Source organism: Macrobrachium rosenbergii, chromosome 14 (assembly GCF_040412425.1).
Source record: "Macrobrachium rosenbergii isolate ZJJX-2024 chromosome 14, ASM4041242v1, whole genome shotgun sequence".
NCBI lineage: Eukaryota > Metazoa > Arthropoda > Malacostraca > Decapoda > Palaemonidae > Macrobrachium > Macrobrachium rosenbergii.
Window position 1 is genome coordinate 36,563,843 of NC_089754.1, and position 23,541 is coordinate 36,587,383.

The 23,541-nt window shown below is 35.0% G+C and overlaps 1 protein-coding gene across 1 annotated transcript in view; it reads right to left on the reverse strand.

Moving 5' to 3' along the window:
* LOC136845932 (dynein axonemal intermediate chain 4-like) overlaps nucleotides 1-23,541 on the reverse strand; it is a 58,278-nt gene that overhangs the window by 6,286 nt on the left and 28,451 nt on the right. The window contains exons 3-15 of the mRNA XM_067116433.1: nucleotides 16,030-16,285; nucleotides 15,328-15,429; nucleotides 14,739-14,805; nucleotides 14,413-14,510; nucleotides 13,791-13,932; nucleotides 12,126-12,241; nucleotides 11,684-11,784; nucleotides 10,997-11,134; nucleotides 7,192-7,330; nucleotides 5,915-6,026; nucleotides 5,197-5,420; nucleotides 3,678-3,866; nucleotides 713-886 (exon numbers count right to left, since the gene is read on the reverse strand). Of these exons, the coding sequence (XP_066972534.1) occupies nucleotides 713-886; nucleotides 3,678-3,866; nucleotides 5,197-5,420; nucleotides 5,915-6,026; nucleotides 7,192-7,330; nucleotides 10,997-11,134; nucleotides 11,684-11,784; nucleotides 12,126-12,241; nucleotides 13,791-13,932; nucleotides 14,413-14,510; nucleotides 14,739-14,805; nucleotides 15,328-15,429; nucleotides 16,030-16,170 (1,743 nt within the window). The 5' untranslated portion in view covers nucleotides 16,171-16,285. The remainder of the gene's footprint in view (nucleotides 1-712; nucleotides 887-3,677; nucleotides 3,867-5,196; nucleotides 5,421-5,914; nucleotides 6,027-7,191; nucleotides 7,331-10,996; nucleotides 11,135-11,683; nucleotides 11,785-12,125; nucleotides 12,242-13,790; nucleotides 13,933-14,412; nucleotides 14,511-14,738; nucleotides 14,806-15,327; nucleotides 15,430-16,029; nucleotides 16,286-23,541) is intronic.

The window sequence follows — 23,541 nt, forward strand, 5'->3', positions numbered from 1 at the left end:
TTAGTTACATATGTATTTATCTTCTATAAACATGCTAGTTTCATCACAACTCCATCAGTCATAAATATACTGTATGTACATTCATGGTCTTCACATGATCCAGACTGCAGTCTTTTATTTAACACACAAGAAGAGCAGTAACAGCACAATATATGCATTACCTGGAGCCTCAGCTGCCATGTAAGTGATGCAGTTATGATGAAACAACCAAAATTTTTAAAAACTTAAAACTGGCTTTTTCATGAACTCATTAGTCAAGTAATGATTTTACACCTCTCAAACCCACTGATCTCTTTCAGCCTCATTTACAGATGGCAGTTAAAGACATGACAAGACCAGTGAACATTTTACTAAAAGTAATGGTTTGTATGCAAAAACAAATTTTTTTTTATAGACTATTTAATAATTAGGGACTTTTTAATTATTTATTTGTAAACAGATTCTAATTAAATGTAAGTCGAGCATTTCTTCCCCAGCTAGGATTAGAACACATGGCCCATGGTTTTGTTTTTTCCATTCCCTCATTAGTAACCTTAATGCTAGCAGAGAATTTTAGCAAATGGGCTGGCTAAAGTATTAAACAGTCATCAGGACAAGGAAAATAAATTATATCAGTAATATACACTGTTAATACAGTATAGTCTGATTACTCTGTTGCAGTTATTATGGTTTACTTCTTGTAATTACATTACAATACCTGCAAAATACTTACTCTTGTGTGGGGGCTGAAAGCAACAGAAGATGCCCCATTCAAGTTATTAGTAAGTATTGGCGCATGGGTAGAGAGTGAAATATCCCACACATGCAATCCTCCACCATGAACTGCAGCAAGTAGGTTGGTATACCAGGGACACCAGCATGCATCAACATAACCTCCCGCCAGTGTCTTTACCAATGGAGAGAGGGAAATTATTAGTAAAAACTCGAAAGAAATACAGTTCATGTGAAAATAGATTATTGTGCATGTTCACAGTTAAACTGAAATAAGGATATAAAATACAAGAATATAATTCCACTGCAAGTGCAGGGTTACAATATGAGCAGTGACAAGAAAACTTCAAATATTGTGTGTATATACTTATCAGGAACCATCCCATAACCATGTATACTATCTATCAACTCTTATGAAAATTATCAAAACTGGGATGCTACGATAATGCACAATGCAGGAGCTTGAGTAGTGAATGGGGAGAAATGTCAAGACAAAAATATCGAGGAAAGTAAATAACACTGTCTTTTATACCTCCATATAGAACTATTTTGTAAAGATACTGTATTAGTCTCTAATATATGTTTGCCTTCCTCTGAAGACATGACATTGTATCCAAATACCACAGATTGTCAAGTAGTTCAGAATACTTTCTTCAAGTTAATACAGTACTGTACAAACTCCAAATGGCTACCTAGAGACTGCATGTTTAAAATAATATGTTAAACAGATGTAAAGTGAAGCAGTAAGAAAATATGAACTACTGAAAAAATTAAATACACAAAATATATTGCGAATACCTTGAAAGAAAGTGAAGTTGTATGGGATAGACATAAGTTCTCTCCACTTTCTTTTGACTCATACACTTTCCACCTTAATCCCCATCTATTGTACATGACCTTTTCCACAATTTCCTTGGCTTTCCTACAAGTCTTTTTACATCTAATCATATGCTCATGCCTTCTCAATCCTTTGGGATCTCACTTGTTTTCAAGCCACAGGACACCACACTCTTCACCACTTACTTATTTATAACTCCCCATAATAGTCTGGCATTGAGTCTTGGCATTATAATCACACCTTTTCAAAATAGCCTTAATTTTTTTTCCAGTACTCATGGTCCTACTGCAGAGCAGAACAAGCATTATGCATGCATCATTAGTACAGGTTTACAATCCTTTATCTGGAATTCTAAAATACAAAAAAACCGAGTGCTTTAAAAACCAAAATTTTTTTTGTGAAGCGTAGTATCCACTTGCAAAGTCAAAAGTATAGATGTTGATAAGTTTAATCAAATTTTTTTCACTATATCCAATGACTATATTGCATGGACTATTATTGTCATACTGTCGTTTTATACAAAGTGTGACCATGTGCCATTTGCATTCTGGTGGTTTTTGCATTCTCAGAATTATCATATGATTGAGTTTCACCACCATCATTGCCAAGTGTTGCCAAATGATAGCTTACCTAGTACTACCGACATCCTCACTGCCATTAAGTGCTACATTTCACAATTTGGTGATACATTTTTGTAAATTAACAAAGCTGGGTTTAAAAAATACACCTTATCTTAATAATAAATGCAAAAAATAATATAGGAAGGAAAGGTGTGATTTTTCCACTTTCAGATGTTGCTTTCACCTATTCAAAAGCATTTTGTTTTTTGTTTCTTCAGCTGCAGCTACAACCTGTAGCTTATTTTAGAGGTACACTTTCTTATGGAATGGAATGAAATGGAATGGAATATGAAATTTAAGCTTGAAGCCAAGCACTGGAATCCGAGGGATTATTCAGCGCTATAATGAATTTGATTTGAGACCTTCTCCATTGTGTGAAGGATGAATAAAAATTAATTTTATTTTTACTTATAAAAGTTTTTAACAAGTCGACAGCTGCACAGCAACTCCTATTAAACGCGTAATAGTTGCCATAACTAAAATCAGCACAGCCATGTCTTGATCTGGGTATGTATGCTCTTGTTTATGCCAGTGTTTTGCATTTCATGAAATATCAGACAGCTGTAAATTGTAAGCAATAATGAATTATTAGACAAGCCACAAGTTTATCAAGTCTGGTTGAATGCATGACAGTTCAAGCATTAGCCTTCTGAACATTTGATTCCAGGACATAGATGTAATATGCATTAAAAATGGAAGCTTCCAAAACTGATATAGGTATAGTAAGCCTTATCTAGTATAATCAACCATATAATCAACAGAACATGAAACTTGTACATAAAACACAGCCTAGTGTAATCACTGAAAATGCAGCTCATCAGATACCTGAAATGTTACAAAAACATATATTTAAAGGGCATATAATACAGGAGTATATATGGTAATTGCAGTTCTTTTGATGCTGTATGGTTTTGAGTTTTACAGAATGCTTTTGTTGGTAATAAAATGTTTAAGTTCCTACTACGAAATCTGTGAAAACTGAGACCAAAACACAGCTGGCCCTACGGGGTTTCATGTAAGGGATTGTGAACCTGTCTTCACTCAGTCGTTGATGAGATATTCCTATTTCCAATAGTCTATTACTCTCTTTCCACTTCATAAAAGCTATTGTTCATTTTTTTTCCTGCCACCTGGATACCTGCTTCACAGTCCAAAATGAAATTTGTGGAAAAAAAATCAATGAGATGTACAGAAAAATTAACAGCCCTACGATATATTGCTTTTTTGTAAGAACCATCTCTGTTCAACCAAAATTAGACAATACAATCCCAATACATACAATACAATAAAAGAAGTAACATTGATGTTAATATCATATACAGTATTACAGTACTGATTTTTCCAGCTTAATTTGCCCCATAAAAAGAACAGCACAAATATGTGCAAAACATCATTTTTGTGAAAATCTAGTGAAACACAAACACTTAAACTTTTGGACAAAATTCCATTAGTGTCAATTTGGATGATGTTAAGAGAATGCTGGTCATTGCATTGAGAGAACAGCTTACCTCTTGCATTTTGAGCACACATACAGGTATGAGCTTATCAACGAACCACACACGTATAGTATCATCAAGTGCTGCTGACAAGAAGATAGAACTAACATCCTCTCCTGCAGTCCTCCATTCTACTCTTGTTACAAGAGCAGTGTGTCCCCTGTACACCGTTCCACAACGTTCCCTCTCAAATGTACGACACTATGAATAGGAGGAAAATCTTTAAGTAACATATTTTAAAAGTGAATCTTATAATTATCATTACAATTCTTTTCAATTTTACATGGCACTGTATAGATGGTGTTGGATAGTACTAAACAATGTTGATAAAAGTAATAAATAAGAGACATATAAAAAAAATGGTGGGTGTTACCATCTCCAATATGAATATTGTATGAACTCTGTTTTATATTTAGTAAAACCTTTCCATGAACTTTTCTCAGTTAGAATTGAAGGCAGTTATACTCCTACTGCAAAAAAGTGTACTGTAATTCCTTTAAAAAGTGCAGTATTATGGTACTACTTGCTACTTGTTGTATGAGTTATACCAAAAATACGTGGTAAAGATTCAAAAATACACACTCAGGATCTTTTCTTTCATGGATATTTCCATTTAAAATTTGTTTTTGTAAAGATTCAAAAATACACACTCAGGATCTTTTCTTTCATGGATATTTCCATTTAAAATTTGTTTTTGTAAATTAATGGGCAACTGAGATTCATTAGCACTGAATGCCTAGAAATTTCTGTCTATGAAGGTGTGTCATCTGTTAGGGGAGAAGTTCACTGACCCCTTTAAATAACTGCTCCCCCTCTTGAAACTTTTCTAAAACTATGTTTCTCAAAATCCTACACACAGGAGTGATGAAATAAAGACTAGAGTTGCAAGATGTGTCTAAACGTGTCAATGATGAGCTTGTGCAATGCTTGCTAAGAGTTTTGTGCACCTTCAGTATTATCAACTTTAATTTGTTCTGCACTGTGGAAACAATAATTGGGACCAGAACCTTGACAAAACTACAGTTCTTTAATATGCTGTACAAGCCAAAGCCATGCCACTTTGATGCATTGCGATAGTTGAATTAGTTGAATACACTTAGCGCACCAACCAAAACAAAACAGTCAACTCGTGAAAGTGCTGCAACATTCTTTTTGCTTATTTTTTTCAAGCTTTTTTCTAGTCAAAATTAGGGTGCATCTTCAACCCTGGGAAATATGGTATCCCTGGGGGTCCTATAGTCAGTGGTTACTCTTACCATTTACCATGCCAGGCTCACGGATTGACAAAGGTCACTATATGCAACTCCAAGAAAAATCTGGGCACATGAAAAGGACAACATTGCTTAGTTGATATCTTTGAGATGTTTTGTTGGATCTATGGTGTGTTTTTCATTTTAGTCTTAGATTGGATCCAAATATTTACCATCCTAAGCCTAACTTAATCTGCCAAAAACACAATGCTTCAGCCACTCAAATGTCCTACAGGCGCATTAAAATAAATATGAATAAGTAAAGTTTTTCTCAAGCTAACCATAAGTACATCTCCTGCAGCTGTTCCAATGAGATAAGTGGTTTTATCACCAGGTCGGAAGTGCATAGCTGTAGCTGGTACCTTCTGTGGAAGTACAAGACATCTTGACTCTCCTTTTTTAATGAAATCCTCTTCTTCACTGTCTTCACATTTACCAAGAAGTCTATCCAGGCCTCCAGCAATATTTAATGACAGCCACAAAGGAAGACGTACATTTAAAAGACCTGTCAAAAGAGTAAAACACTGGACTGATGTTGTTTTAGCAGCTACATATTTGAGTTTATACAAACCACTCTATTTAGCTTAATTGTAAAAGTTGAAAGATTAATATGTAGCCATCACTTGATTATAACAAAGCTGGTCATTAAAAGGCAAAAAGGTTTCATACTTTTATTTGGAGGTTTTTTCTAATTGAACAGAAGATAGTTATTTCAACCGATTTCATAATGGAACTATAGATTAATGGACATGGAGCAGAACTCATAATTTTTACCATACAGATATTTTAATAGATATTTTAATATGTGGAAATGCCATAAATGGGCACTGTGACTCATAAACAGCAACTAGACCATCACGCAAAATACTTCAGCAAGATTCATCAAGACGGCAAAACTACTCGGATACTATGCAATATCACCAAAGGAAAAATAAATGAACAAGAACCTTATAAGTCATACAGGGCAGGAAAAAGGACAACAAGAAAATAATGACTTACGAGTACAGCAGAGTATTGATCCTTTAACAAATATCCACTCCTTCACAGTACCATCCTCAGAAGAAGATATCAGCACATAAGCCATCTCCGGTGAAGGACTTGTCGTACTTTGCTGGAAATATTATAATAAAACTATGAAAATAAATATGAAGAAACCAAATAAATCGTGTTAATTTAAGTACATTTCAGCAAGTACTAAACCTGAAGAAGCAATTTACAGATACTTATTGCTTGAAACAATTACCATTTTGCTGTACTTCAATACTTCTATCTAATTCTCTATACATTAGGGTACATTACAGTAACTTTCATTCAGACTAGTACATTTTCAGTTATGGAATTCCCCATGATATACAATATTAAGGATATATAAACTAAACATTACAAGCAGTGCATATGACAGTAGTGACGTGGGTAGATTGGGAGTGACTGGTGTACAAGTGGGTGTGATACAAGGGTGTGTTATGCCTCCATGTCTATTCAATCAATAACTTTACAGACAGAGTGATGTGTAAATCTAGAAAAAGAAAATTAGGCATAAAGCAAATGTTGTGAGAAAAGAAAATAGAGGCTGAATGAATTGTGGAAGGGTTAATGTTTACAGATACCCCTGGGAATAGTGAGGAGAAATGTAGAGATATGGGGAAGAAGTGGTAAAAAGGTTAGTATAGACGAAAGGATGGATCAGAGTATTTTGAGATAACAGTTAGTTTTCTGCAATGATGTTTCATTCATAGTTCATCAGTTCAAAACACTGATGTGGAAGTGACAATTGTGGTGTTGGTTTTTTGTCTAGCATCACTTCCTGTCTACGAAAGTGTCCTAATGTTATATTTCTGCAGGTTGACCAAGTGCTTTCCTGTTTTCAAACCACCTCAGAGTCAAGTGCAGGTTATGAATATATAGTAAATATGGTTCCTTTATTTCTTAATGTCCAGATGAAGATGTAAAGATCACTGAATCATCATATACACAGTTGATGTTATGTAATGCAGGCTTTCCATAGATCCATCCTTTAGCAAATGCAGCTGTATCTGCAAGTTCTTGTATCATCCAAATAACACTACTAAAAGTTGGTCCATTTTCTAGAACTTATAATAACAGAGCACCATGAAATTGTGCATATTGCTTGGTGAAGGTTTTGAAAGAAGTTGAAGAGAAATAAGAAAAGTCTTGCAAGACTGAGTGGAGAAGGTATTGGAATAGGGGCGGCACAACTTGGTTTATTTAAAAAAAAACTGTACAAGTAACAAACAAATATTGTGATTTACTTATACCTGCATGTTAATCACAAGCCTCCTGAAGGAGGGAGGTCTGTCTCCTTCAGCAGTCTTTTTGGCAGCTCCACCACTGAGAACCTGAGAATCTCTCCATTCAACAGCCCAAACAGGTCCCGAATGCTTATCAACACTTACACTGTCAAAATACGGTACAATTGTGAGAATTCAAATTATGCTTCACCCTTCTATGGCGATTTCAGGTATAAAAGAGAACAGAACTCCTAAATGATACCCATATAAGTTAGTAAAGGTGATGCATAATGGGGAATCAACTTAAATACCATTCTTTTGAGTAAATACAGCATGTGCTTCTGCTGGTTATAAAAAGGGCCATATTTTTCCATATTTCCCTTGGAGTTTTAATAGCATGTTAGGCTATGTCTTTCTTAGGGGTGGGCATCATCCTCAATAGCTTTCACCTGGATATACTGTAACTGAAGCGTGTGTTTTTCATGCATATCTGAGCTTGCAACCCCCATCAAGTATACTCGTAACACTTTCATCAGGGCAAATACTTAGTACTGTACAATTGCGCTATTATATATTGCATCACTTTAAGAGATATATCGTTCAGATCATATTTCTTTTTTTATAGTCCATATATTAATTAGTTTGAGATGCTTTTTTTAAAACTTGAAAAGAGGAATCAATTAAAGCGAGTAAAAGATAAAACTGCACGAAAATGCCTCTTCTGATGCTGGTTTTTAAGCATTTTGTCCGAATTATTATGAAATATTCCATTATGTTTAGATAGGAACAGAACTACCAACTGTGATCAGCTTACCATCCTTTTAAAGATTTATCTGTCAAAAAAATTACATTCTGCAAACAAAAAAAATTGGGCAGTTTGGCATATATGATATTATCAGATTATCATCTGGTTAAAAATCTCATGTGAGCAAATAAGTTATAGTAGTTAATAGAAATGTTATATAAGCTATAACTTCCATTCTATGACTAAAATACAGTTTGACTGACCAATAGGATTTGGACTGCACTGAAGTAGGCGGTTCGGTTGGCATGCCTATTTTGGATGCGCTGTAAGTTATAAATCTTACAGATTGCCAATTTCCTTTTTTATATCATTCCAAACGTAGAACTGACATATAATCTTTTTACAAAAATGAAGGAGAATTTAAATATATAAAATAAAGAAATTGGGACCATAGGTTTGCAACTGAATGGTTTAATGCAAAACCGCGGGATAAACAAATTGGTGTGTCACAGTAAGGGGTGTGACTAAGCATCTGTTTCACAAAATGGAAACTTCCAAAGAACAACAAAGAGCTTTCATCAGAATTCATAACAACAACGTGAGTGCCAGAGATAAAGCCAGTATATTAGGTGTAAACAAAAGCACTGTTACTGTACTAGGTGGATTAAGCGTCATAGAGAAATACAGATGCTTAAAGACAAACCGAGGTTAGGACGACCACCCTGCACCACAGCTGGCGAGGATAACAAAATAGTTGAAGCAGCTCGACAACAACCAATAATTACAGCTGTAGCTATTAAACACCAAATTGGGTGTGATGCCAGAGTGCAGGTAATAAGGAAAAGACTGCATGCTTCAGGCATACACCATAGAGCACCTGCTATCAAGCCTGGATTATCTCAAGCGTATAAAGATGAGAGGTTGGGTTTTGCTCTAGAATACTACGCTGCTGATGCCGAGTTCTGGAGCAAAGTCATTTTTTGTAACGAAAAACCATTTTCAACAGATACTCATGGAAGAGCGCACTGCTGGCACTTGAACTACACAATGTAATAAATCTTGACTGTTTAGGTAGAAAGAAAAAATTAGAGTCATCTTTATATTACTTACATATAATTATTAAGTAATAGGCCTAGGCCTAGAGCTCAAGAATAATTTCTCAGAACTAAATTTCAGCCATCAGTTATGTATATATATCTATATATTACATAGATATATATGTGTGTGTATCTATGTATGTATATCCTTTTCCAATGCAGGTATGATGAGAACTATGTCATGAAGTCGAAGAAGAGTGGACGTATTACAGCGGGACTGGGGATGGATGTGTGGCAGTGGGCCAAGTGCCTTAACCAGCATAGATACACGCCTAAATGCCAAATAATACGTTGATATTTTACAGAATGTCATGATTCCATCAGTTCGCTGTTTTTTATTTCCCGAACCCGAACCCATTTTCATTGCAATGGAATATTCCTCAGTCTACAACAGTAGCACCATCAAGAACTGGTTTCGAGAGCACCCAGAAGTCACAAGGATTAACTGGCCTGCAGAATCCCTGGAACTTAATCCAATTGAAAACCTTTGGTCACTCATGGTCAGGAGTTGGGATGACCGCCAAATTAAGACGAAAGATGCCTTAATATCACATGCCATGGAGATCTGGGAGTCACTTAGGCCTAGAAGGGATGGTAACAACATATGCGAGAGCCTAGTGAAGTCAATGCCTACACGACTGAACAGTTATCGATGCTTCAAAGGGTTATACAAAATATTAGGATGTAACACTGACGATGGCTTGACAAGCAATATTAAAGTACACTAAATACTTTTTTTTAATAAATGGAATATTTATAATCACTGTTGTTCTTTAATTATGTTGAAAAGGATACATTCACTTATCATTTAATGATGCTCTTTATATATATTCAAAAGGATTTGTTAAGGTTCTATTGTTTATATTTTTGCTGTATCTAAGTTTTTAATGTTACATTACAGTTCGACCTTCTACCCACTGTCAATTATCTACTGCACCATTGTTGATGTTAATTATATATATAAATATTACATTTAATTTGTCATTTTCTGTTTTACCTTACTACGCAAAGTATAAATATTTCTCGTTTAAGGAATGAATAACTTGGACCAAATGGACAAGTCATTCACCTCATATGATCAATTATATACTTGTATAACTGTTGTAAAAGCAAATATCATTGGTTATGATGATATAATATCATATAAAAGCCTCTTAACAAAAATATATGTAAATTATATGATACTCTCTTTTCACAGAGTTATTATTCATCTTTCTATATTTTTCATATGATAAATACATATACAAAAGGTAAGTAATCAATATTTTGTTTATCACTCTGCATTCGCAAAACATGCAAATTTTCTGTGATAAAATAAAAACGCTCTCCAGATCCCACCAAAATTATGTAGGCTGAGGCACACAAAAATTCCTTTCTTAAGAAAAAAAACCATAACCAATGAAAGAACAATAATCATGTAAATCTCCTTTATATGAGAATAATATATAACTCAGATAACAGATTACAGTAGTCATATTAATTTGCTAGTTACTGAGAAACTGTCACTATGGAGCATCAACTGTGGACTGAATGGCAGTCTGTGCGCCTGCACCACCGGGCGAATAGTTGCCAGATACCTCTCGCTGAATATCCTAGCTATCATCCTCATGTCCGAAATATTAAGACAACTGATGCAATATTTTGTAACGCAATGGTACAAGATCACCTCCAAGGAACGTTCAAGGAATCTAGCATCCAATAATATAGAGGGGAATCATAAATTAGACTGCCAATGGGTGGCAACCAAGGGTTACACAAAGGGTACTCCGTCCAACTTGGTTGACCATATATCTCAAAAATGCAAGCACTGTCAACAATGTGAGGAGAGCAATTTCCCATTGGTTCTTCTGATACAACACACATTCAAAATGCAACCAAACAGCACAAGCCCTGGTTAATAATGACTACCCTGATAGAAAAATCACAGTGGCCGTCACAGCATTTAACACCCAAAGAGGATTCTATTCTACACACTGTTCAAACATCTTACCTGGAATCCATTACTATTTGTGGTGTAGGTGTATCAAGCTGATATACAAGTAAAGTTCCATCTAACAGAGCAATGCAAGACAGCTGAGGTGCACTTGGACAAGCACTGATTACCGTTGGTGGCCCCGGAAGTGGTAAACTGGAAAGAATGTGGAATCTATACAGTGCATTTTATATATAAATGTATCAGAAATGTGGAAAAAATATATCGTTTAAATTCTGTAACTGAATCATATTTGTAATATGTGGTTTTATGTACATTATGTATAGTGTACAAGATTATTTACACTCCTTGTTGAAGTTCCATGCTTCCTGAATGTAATAAATGTAAAAAAAAATATCAAATAGAGGTAAGAATGGTGCTTTGTGTTGCCCCATGATATCATTTCATAGTCTAACTGTATCACCATCAGAGTTTATATTCAAGTTTTAAGCCTAATGTTAATTTAGGTTCAGTACAGAAAATGTTCACTTCAGCTGATTTATACCTAAACAGAAGAAACGTCAACAATGTGTTGATCTACAAATAAAAGGTTGATGAAAATAATCCAAGAAGAATGAATGATGGCTTCTCTGGAGACAATCCAGGTTACCTATTAGTATATACAGGTACATTATAATGTACAGCATATATTGTACATGCAAACTAATTCTTGCTGGCATAATTTTTACAAAACAAAAAACTCACCATAATTCTGGTTGTCCGATTTTCTTAACATTCCATCCACAAAGGATTCCATCTTTAAGACCAGTGAAGCCAAGAGACCCATATGTGGCTAGTACCAACCACTGTTATATTGCAAAGAAAAAAAATCATACTATATCAGACTGCTGTATAAGGTCTGGGTGTAAGCAGAATAATAATTAGCCTGTAAATATAAATTCAATTTTCTATACACATTCAAATATACTTTAATATGTTTAGAATTTGTATTACTAAAATATTTTGTAGTAAATTTTAATGTTAGAAAATGACTAAAAGAGGTGTACAGAATATGGAAGAATGAAATCAATAATGACAGCATTTTCTAAAATTTTTGCTATCCTCAGTTGAAACCCTCTAGGTTTTGTAGATTAATAAATACTTTATACACAAAGATTATAATTAAAGATAATACAAACATGCTTACAGGAGATGTTCTGCAAAATGCAATGCTATTAACACGTCTGTCAGCCATGTCATCGGAGGTGAATTGCCACAACAGTTCTATACTCGCCTTCTCAGAAGACATACTTACTTTTCGACCTAAGGCAGAGAATGAATGTCATTGTAGCTAAGGTTAATCTCTACTAATTTTTCTTTTTAGCAGAGTTCCACACATATACAGGCACAAACTGCTGCATTTCAGTACTACTGTATAGGCTACTTTTCACTTCTGAGAATAGAACTTGAAAATTACTTTTATAATGGATGTTCAATATTTTTTCCATGGTTATTCTTTTTAGTTATACTGTATACGCAAATTTAATCACAATACTGCCTCTTGACTGGCTGAAACCTGTGACTGATACTTATAAACTAGAACAGGATGTATTTTAAACATTCACATACAGAAGAATAAGGAGTACTGTTATTTTTTCAAGTCTAGTAATATTTTATACAGTAAAGGAAAAAGTGGAGTGTTTTTCATAAAACAAAGGCCTTTATAGGCAGCCACAGAGTAGGCAATTATATTCAAATGCAATCTGATGGTATATTAAACTGGGGGAGAGGAAATTCAGTGTAGTTCTGTGGGTTGGAGGCTGCATGTTAAAAGTACCATATACATATATCTAAATCCACCAATGTTAGCCTAAACCAAGTGACTAATAATCCCTGTAAGTGCCACCACCAAGAATTTCTTAAGACCTATACTTCCCCAGTGGGTTTATAAGTTCTCAAGTACTCAAGGGCCAAATAACTCACAGAAATGTCTTTAAAACCAAAATGGGAAGGAAAAAACAAAAAATACAAGAAAAATCCAAAAATAATCAGTTACTGTACAAGGAAATCCAAGTTCCAGAGGGAAATTTATATGCAATATTTGCCTCACAAAACCAAAAAGACATTGAGAAGTTATAACAGGTTATACAAGGGCTGCAAAAATTGCATATTTTTAACATAGAGGTCTCAATGCAAAAGACTGAGGGCACAGTCACTTGTGGTATGCCAAAGAAGCAAGCCTAACACCAAGATGTGTTCTAATATAATAAGATGTGAAAAAGAAAATGAGACCAGAAATACAAACATAATCCAAATTATAAAAGTAAGTTAATTCTTTGGAAAAAAAAAAAAAATATGGCATGGAACCCACGAAAAAAAGGTGTTCTGAGATAATGGAAGTGGGCAATCTAGAAATTTGCAGGTCAAGCCAAGTCAATAGTCACCTGCTCTACAGAAAATTTTAATAGAGCTCAGCTAAGACCCTTTGCTGAATGATAATACCATCACTTTTATATTTTTAATGCATTCTGTAAATGGGTGATAACATCAAGATATTGTAGGATTCTTTTTTCTTAAAACAGAATCCATTTAAAAGAGTCCATGTCTTTGTGAACAACCTCCAACCTCCACATGGCTTTCATACTCATCATGAAAGACCAGTTTGTGAAGTCAGGAATTTTGCATTTCCAAAATCTTAGTAATTTTTCTTTAAAACTAAAATTTGGCAATGCTTTTGTATCTTATAAAATTTCTTGTGTTCGGTAGCCTTTCATTTCAAATCTAATTAAATTTCCTAGGGCATCCAAAGGGACCACAAATCCTAAAGAAAAAACTAGGTGGTTAATGAGATGCACATTAAATACATACCTACCTTCTTTCACTTGGTGTATTCCACTTGTGTAAGCATGAAGGAGATTGATGTTTTTTGTAGTTGAAAGCAACCGCTCCACCCATCCAAGACCCTTAAGTAAAGTAGTAACTTCAATACCTCCACCTTTCTTGTCTAAAGAAAGCTGAAAAAAATTAACATTACTAAAATCTTTCTGGATACAATGGGTAACAAAGTATCATGATCATTTATGTTTCACATCTCAAAAAACTGACAGTCTTGAAGTGTATACCTGTATTGTGCTATAAACACTCCACTCCCTGTTTCACTCTACTGCTCAACCCCTGGACAATGTATGAGAGAGAGAGAGAGAGAGAGAGAGAGAGAGAGAGAGAGAGAGAGAGAGAGAGAGAGAGAGAGAGAGAGAGAGAGAGAGAGAGAGAGAGAGAGTTTGTCAAAAAGGGTGGGATAATTAATTGGGTTCTTGTATAAAACAATTCAAAAAATCTAAAATCCCTGGATGGACTTCCTATGGTTTATTGAGCCTTACAAAATATACAAGGCAATAACATGCGTAGCAAACTACCAGAGGAGTAGAAGTATACAGATTCCCTTGGTATAGTCACACAAAGTCACAGGGAGATAAGAGCTAAAACGCGCTTACATTAGTTGTGTCTTCTTCTTTGTCTCCTCTGTAGTATTCGATGGTAGGTTCCTTCTTTCTGAAGAGTGAAGAGTCTGACGACTTTGTTGAAGCTCTGCCTAAGAAAAAATTCTATGTTCAGTCTATGGTAATTTTTAAAATCTTTTCAATACCAAAAACTCACAAAGCTGGCATTACGATTAGTAATGCTATTATCAACGTTACTGCTGTTTCTGTTTTTATTACCTGCTAAACCCATTACCATTTTTAGATGATTTTAACCTTTGTGAACAGGGCAAAAATAACATTACGACCATGGTTTTAAGTTAAAAAGAGGTGCAACTCACGCTTTTCTGCCTTCAGTTTCTGGTATTCATCATACATGTCCCATTGTGTTGCCCAGCTACCAGTGTCCTGAAATGAACAGACAATAAAAGGATGATTCCAACTACCTCATGGTGCAGACACAATCATGTGAAGGTATTTAAAAAACACAACAATTTGAAGGGATATCAATTCTACAATCGCCATACTGAAGTCACTGTCTATTAGTAAAACTGCAGTGATTAGTATTGCATATATAAATGCATTAATGAGCCAACACCATGCTATAAAATATTTATATTTTAACTCATTACAAACATATTTTTAGTTACTTTCTTTACTACTAACTGTAGTTGGAAGGTATGATGGCTATTAAAATACTTTTTTTTTTTATAAAAGGACAATGTTAACTTTCTTTCAATCAATTCAAACCAATTCAATGTTATGTCTCCAATTAGTATGAAAAATCTCTGGTGCACCATCAAACTCTCTTTTGGTTATGTACCTCCAGTTTATTTCATGCAAATCACATGAAACAGATCTCAAACTTTCCCTGGAGTTTTACAAATACTAAAATAACTGGATGTATTTTCAATCTCAGCTTTAACTTACCTTGAAAACAACAGCAGACTTTTGGCTTGTTTTATCCACAAAATATTTGAGAAAAGTCTGGCAGGTAACCTCCCGTGTCCTCACCAGCTGACCATCTCGTTTCTGTAAGGGAGTACGATAAAAGATAAGTTCTTTCACAGTTCACTGAAGCCTATTTGTTTAAAAGAGAGAGAATATACATTATGTTCACTATAAATAGAAAAGAAGTATGAAAGCTACAATTAAAAATTACCAAAGCTTACAACGACTGAAGAAATTTACCTTTAAAAAATCACACTAGTGATAAAGGAAAGATAGAGATAACAGAGAATTTAGGATTACCTGTAATCATAGCCACTAGGGGCGATGAACAAGGAACTTATCGATAAATATTACAATGCAGCAAATTCCTCATTTTATTACGATACTCATGAAGATTAACGGAATGTGAGCACGTTTATTACTACTAAATTTATCAGAATGGTAGAATGCCCCGAGGATCTCAAATATCACTGTAAAGTCAGAAGGTCATTCTTCTCCTTACAAAGAATCGCTCATTTGCCTCGTCACTGTCCTTGAAAATGTAATTTTTTATCTTCGTGTTGTTGCTTTTAGATTAATATGATTTGCAACACTACAGGGTCTTGCAAGTAGAGAGAGAGAGAGAGAGAGAGAGAGAGAGAGAGAGAGAGAGAGAGAGAGAGAGAGAGAGAGAAATCTTACGTGAGTGTACGTATTCCATTCATCAATGTACTCTTTGGCGACGGCATCCAGAGAATTGACAGAAGTGTTCTCTTGAAAAAAGAGAAGTAGCGTAGGTGTCTCCTGAAGCTTCACCCTTAACGATAATTCCACCGTCCCCATCTTTCTTTTCTTCTTCTTCTTCTCTTTCTTTTTATTTCGTCTTGAAATATAAGTTCTGTAATTCTTAAAACTGACGGCTTCTTATCCCTTTCATACAGCAACTCACATGACCTGTCTGGAAGGTGATATAAAAGAATTAGTTTTCTCTCACGGCAAATTATAGTTGGGTGCTGAAAAGAGACTCCTAGCTATTTGATTTACCTGTATAAAACTCTTTTCTTGCTATTTTTCAACTCAGATTTCTCGCAACACTTCATGTTATTCACGTTAATTATATAGAAATGTATTAATTTTTTGTGAGTTCTACAATCATGGGAAAATTTTTTTTATAAATACAGAAAAACTCTGACAAATCTATACAGTAGTACTTAATGAAGGCATAACTACAGCCTTAAATTTAGATTTTACCTTCTCTGCATTTTCATTCACAATTAACCATTGAAGAACTCCCCCTTCTAGCAGAACCCTTACATAATCCGTCTTAGTCTTGGGATAGAAATAAATTACTCGATTTAAACATAACATGACTAATTACTTTCTCCGCTTCCTGTATAAGGCCACAGGTAAATGGATCAGCAACCCCCATGGAGCGAGGAAAATTAGCCCTAACGAACTGGTGGCGTAAGATCAATTTCGAGTCCATTAATCGTCTCGCCAGCCCTTATCAAAGGCTTTCATTACCTCTTTTTCTAACCCTCGTTTTCTCATTAAATGTATTACACCCACAAGGATGAGCAGCATATAAACATAGATGATCGGATAGACTGAATGTTACGTCTCCGTCTAGCTGTTATTGCCAATTATGTCTTTTATATATAACTACTATTTTTCAAAGATTTTCAAACTTACAAGTCTTTGTTTTGCGTGATAAAACCAGCTGAGATGTATGATCAAGTTTACGTGTAAGGGGCATTATTTGACACATATAAATGTCTTCGATATTATAATTGGAATAATATCACAGATTATATCCCCGTGGCTGTTAATTAAACCAAATAAGGAAAACTTTGTCAGTACGATGGATTCTAGATGAGAAACGACTTGCAAATGAATGTACGATATGAGTCTATGAGAGAGAGAGAGAGAGAGAGAGAGAGAGTGTTTGAATCAACAAAATAAAAAATATATATATGGGCAATAACATACCTTGTTTACCTGAAGTAATAAAATCATCCACTAGGATCATTGCTGACTAAAATCAGTAAACCTTATTATTTATATATAATTAATTATCTCAGTTAATTAGTCATCATCATAACTCATCGATATTACCAGAAAGCTCCAAAGATTTACCGTTATCATCAGAAACTGTCGTTTGTAAACTCATAAATGTTACCAGCGTACTTGACATTATCACCGGTAAGCTCTTTATTGTTACCACAAATATTATCATTATATATATTATCACCAATAAGATCTTTATCATTACCAAATAAAAACTGCATAAATATAGGCAATCAACATTGTTAGGGGTAGACTACTTACGTCCACAGTAAACTTTAACGGCCGAAATACAGTATACAGTTTACAACTTGACTTAGGTACAGATTAATTGAATAAATCTTCAAATATTTGTCATATGACACACACAAAGAATCTCCACACTAAGGGCCTGGTGTTCCATTATCACTAAAGTAGTTCTGATTGCTTTGTCAACAAAAGGAATAAAATCTACGTCAATTTTCTTGTTTATCCACAATATATTAAAGTGGTAACTAGTTTTCTGAGTTAGCCGTACAAGAGTTACATATTTGAGATAGCAAGAGAGAATGAACAATTACCTTTCTAACAGAACTTTGTAACTTTTTCCCAAGTAAAACAGGTATCCCAAATTATACCTGGCTAGGAGCCAACAAGATCTACGGGTAAATTATTTAAAATATTTAAATATTCTAGTATGTTTGCACACGGAAGTATAACTTCTGTCATACACTCATCTCAGACGTCGAAAGAAGTTACCGACAGATTCTGAAAATGAGTAAATTTATCCTTTGTGGAGGTAATGTTATGAGAGAGATAAAAGGAAGAATGAACAAAATAACAAAAGTTAAGACAAAAAATTACATTTGTTGCTCATTTGTCTTGTTAGAGAGTTACCCAAACAAACTACACCATTTCCGAGAGTTCATCTACTCCACAATAAACGAACGACAATTATCAACTAATCCAACAAGAAGAAGAAAGGGGAATTGAATCCCAAACTTTTTCCTCCCTATAATCTTACGTATTAACATTGTCGCGGCCAGTAATCGATTGGCGGTGGCCCCCGCCCTAACAGCGGAACCTTTCATGTTCACTGGTTCAAACGTGATGTTTGATATTGCCTTTCGTCGACACGCAGGTGATATAAGGTCGTAATGGTAGTTCCGTTACGGGCTCTCCATCTGTGTGTGTGTTTCTCTCCTTTATCCCAAATAAAGTTCACGTTTTCTAGTACTTTATTAAAATTTCCCTTAATTATGTAACTTAATTTTTCGCTATTTAATCTTAAATGTGGTCTTGGTAAGAAACTGTGCTTTCGCCCAAACTTGACAAAGAGATGGTCTTAGCTCAAGTCCCGCGCTTGCCTAGAAGTGACTAGAGCACACTTCCTTTATTTATCTATTTGTTGCTTCCTTCATTTATTTATTCGTTGTGGATTTATGACAATTTTAAACTTCCTGTTTTTTAATCAATCACAAGTGTTAAAAATTAATTTTTATCATTATTACGCAGTTCAATTTCCTTCTTCTCTGTTCTTTTCTGATTTTTTCTCTCCTTATGGGCACTTTACTCTTTGAAAAATTGCCAGGTAAATTTATTGACTTTTCGGTTTGATGCATTAGAGTGTATTTACACTGTAAATAATAATAATAATAATAATAATAATAATAATAATAATAATAATAATATATTCTCATCATCATTATTACGAATCGTGCTTAAATGTCTAACTAAATCCTTCAATGGAGAAAAACCTGTTAGTGGAAAAAATCGCAAGATTAAATCTAAAACAAAATTTGCTTTAAAAGAACTGGTAACCCATTCTTTTATAGGAGAACAACATTTTGAGAAAAAATGAATAACTATGAACACAACATGAAAGTCACCGTTGGTTTTATGATGCTTCATGGCATGAACGATACAACACTATAACCCCTCAAGTTTGAAGCTTGTCGATTAGTTTTTAAATATCGAAAATTATATAATTAGTTAACGTATATGGTTCAGTAGCCTATCTGCGCAATACAACACTGAACTTAATTTTTTTTTCGCGAGAACATTTAACAGGAATTACGGGTTTCTGTAAAACTGCTAGGTACATTTAGTGAAATGGGTACATTTTGCAACAAAAATAAAATGACAACAGTTCAGTTTATAAATAATCTTGTATAAAATCACGTTTTCTTCTAAGTTTCCTGGACGTTACGTCGATAAAAATAGGATAAACAATATTTCCAGAGTGAAAAATCGCAAAAAATCCCAACAATTTCTCGAATCAAGATTTACTCCGATAATAATGCTGGGCTAAAATTTCACCCTCTCGTGACTTTGGGAACTATTTACAGGGATCACGTAATAGGGTGATATAAAGCCCAAAGGGCAATGGAACTGACTTTCTTCGGAGTTGTGGAATAAGGAAGACTTCAAACCTGTGTAAGGGTCCTTCCGTTATGACTGACATTTTCAGGATAAAAAAGTGACATAAGTATTCTTCACGTTCTCTAGCGAATTGCTAGAAATTGTCGAGTTCTTTTTCATGAAAAAAAAAAAGAGATGAAGTTGAAAAAAGTAAGGTTTGGAATACGATTAAACTATTTACAATCATTTAGTGCAAGAGAGGATACAAAGGACAACAGTCACAGCCGGCTGACTCAGTGACCACAGTCTTGAATTTTGCATGCCACTCATACACCTCTTCCACTCCTTGTCACTCTCAAAGGCATACTCATGCCACCAAAGATTTTCAGCTTTCCTCTTTACCGTACTCATCCAGCTAAACGTTCTTCAATTTCCTCTTTGAAAATTTACAAATTTTAATCAGCACTGAATTTTTATGGGTAGTGCAAGTTTGTCGAAAACTACTCAAGGTATAAACTATTGATAAAATTCGAAGTATTTTATGACTGACCAGGTGTACACTGTCCTTGAGGCAAAACTCATTAACAAATTCTCATAAATTACAACTTATAGTCATAGTTAAATTGCTTGGTATTGCTGTCAGTAATTTTCAGAAAGTAAAGCGCCCTCAAGTAAAATAATTTCCTTTATGCGCATGAAATTAAGGAAATTACTTTTACTTGAGAAACCTCGCCAAATATCATCAACGTACGTGTCTCTTTGATGTAAAGAAATTCCGTGTTATGGCAAAGGCAACTTAACGTGGAAGCAGTAATGTCGAGAAAATGTTAATGACATATATAAAAAATGACCCCTAATGTTGAAAATGCAGTAATTCCGCAACATTCTCAAAAGCTCACGTCAAGTACGCCTTCTGAAAATCCACCTGAAGTGACATGGCGGATCGCGCCGTCACGAAACAATTGAAGGTCCACGTCAACTTCCACTTCGGGGAACGTCATGCCCTTCAATTTTCCACCACGGAGAATATGTGGTTGTTATTAAGGTCGTCTGCCATCATGCTCCTTTCACACGACATTCCGGACACATACACACACACACATTCTGCATCCAGTTCGCTGCGAAATCTCCTTCGAAGGAACGCTTTTCCGTGTCTCCAATCGCTGGCTGACCAAGCCGCTCTTTGGCACCCAGCTATCGAAGGCACCTGGGAGCCGGGGTGAGAGGGGGGGCCGCACTCAGCGAGCGTTGCAATTATTACGTGGAAGATGAACAGGTAAGAGAGAGATTGTTACAGATTACCTCACGCACGGACTCTGTTATGCGACGTGTTTACGGCATCAAACATATTCTTCAAGGCTAAAGTTCTTGTTCCAAAACACGAAGGCAAGTCACCGAAATAGGTACAAAAAAAAAAATAATAATAATAATTGTCATAAATCTCAGAGACGTAATGTTGGCTATTCCATTACTACGCAGCTGAGAGCCAAATTTGGCTTAGTGTTTCTCTTTTATTGTAGAGTCTGTAATTCCTCAATTAGCCCTCATAAAGACTTTATGATGTTATTATCAAGTAATTTAGAGCATACTTTTTAAAATTTCATGATTGCTGCTCTTCAGTACCTCAACCACACTTTTTTTTTATTTTAGTGTACGTTAAATTGAGATAAGTGAACATAACCTGGTATGCGTCTATTTATAAACCGGTCAAAAGCTACATAATACTAAAATGTGATATTTCAAAATATTATACACTTAAATAGGGTTAACGTGTAGTTTTTCAAATAACTACTTAAATAAAAATATCTCATCCCAGAGAAAATTAAAATAAATGGTTATAAGACTGATATACTTTATTTACGTTTGCAATGCCTGTCCACTTTTGAAATTAATATTAACTTTTGTTACAAACTACTAAGTTGATCCCTTGGAGATGAGACTGACTTCTTAGCTTTACGAATATTAATTTGGTTATTGCTCCATCGAGTTGCTGAGAGAGTATGTCCCTTTACCCTGTAAGTTCCGTAACACCGAATACATTATTCATCAGTGCATTATCTGCGCATTAACAATCGCTGGGTTACTTTTTTTAGGCAAGGTTTCATACTTCCAAGATGCCAGTCCTATATCCTTTCCTCTTTTCCTCTTTTCCTTTCCCTCTTCTAAGAGGAAAGTTTAATCTTTAAAGGCGTATATAAACACTTTCACCACAAGAGATAGTGCAATATCACTAAAAACCCTTAAATCGAATTTTGCAATGGAAATACTCAAAAAGACAATTCCGGAGAACTGGTGTTTTCAGAAAAAGGTTGACTCTTGAAGCTACAAATACTCAGACCACAGTTTTATCTACGTATCAACAAACAACACGAAGGTAAGTATAGCATTCTTCCATCAGGGATTTTTTCGCTCCAGGACCCTCATTTCCTCATAACACTCCTCCCCTCCAGTCCACATAAAATAAGAAGAGGAAGAAGCATTCATAGTTGACACGTCATCTACCGTGACCTCAGGATAAACCCAGGATGCGACCCCTGGCGTGAGACAAAGAGAGGGGGAAGGGGGAGGGAGAGACTTTGCGCTCTAAGATCGAGACAGAGACTTAGAAAAATATTCGTATAAAGGAAAGAAACTCTCAACGAAGAGAGATAAACATTTTTAAACTGCTCAAACTTTAAACTGTTTAAATTATTTAACGCGACTTTCAATTCCCCCCTTCCTGAGCTGTCGTTGTTTCTGAAAGAATCGCCATCACCCCTGCTGAGACGATGCATTTCAAGTCACGTGACCTGGCCTGCAATCTGCAGACCAAGAAAGATTTACTTGGGACGAAAAAGACCTTGATTTCAAGCTGCTTATAACCCCCCGCCCCACCCCGCGGCCGAAATGGCGTTTACTTTTTATTTTACGAGGCTTTATTGCTTGTTGCATGTTTGGGCAGTTAAATTTGTTTTGGGGGAAAGTATAAGATTGCATCGTATCAAAATCTTTTAAGTCTAGTATCAGGATTTACATTATTCTAACCCTTAGTTTAATAGGATTATCGATGTGCTGCAACAGCAATGGGACCATTCCACTTGATACTTTCAATTCTCTTGAACGATTCTACGAGTATTGTCAAATACATGTATCATGGAGTTATAAAACAATTCTCACACACGATACAACAATACTGACGCACGATAGAACAATAATAAGATGACTTATAACAACAATATATCCAAATAAAGATGACAGATTTTCTTTTTCGCCAAATTACACTTGGAGAAGTTCTAGAGACACACAAAAGCATAATTATTTGGGCCTCTTTAAAACATAACAGAAAGTTAAAAACTAAAATAGACGTTTTCCGCACCTAGAAAGAACCTAAATATATAAGCATTTAAAAGTTAAGGGAACCAACGATTTTATTTCGGTAGGCTCAACGATACATGAAAATAAGCAAAGATATTCTAGTCTCAAGAATGCGAAAGTAATTTTCTAATTAGTTCAAAGACGTCTCTGCTTCACTTATGTCATTCTTATTTCTCATTAGTCATTTGTATTGCACAATCCGCAACGCATGCGACTTAAGTTCCAATGAATATTAATTTTAATTAATCTTAAATTAATAAGACTTGTAAAAATGACAATGATACTAAAAATCTTAATGTCAATAAAAGCAATAAAATCATTTCTCAGCCAACATGACCCCTGACAATATCTCTCTCTCTCTCTCTCTCTCTCTCTCTCTCTCTCTCTCTCTCTCTCTCTCTCTCTCTCCACATTCACACAACCGCCATGTCAATCATGCTCCTCTCTGAATCAATA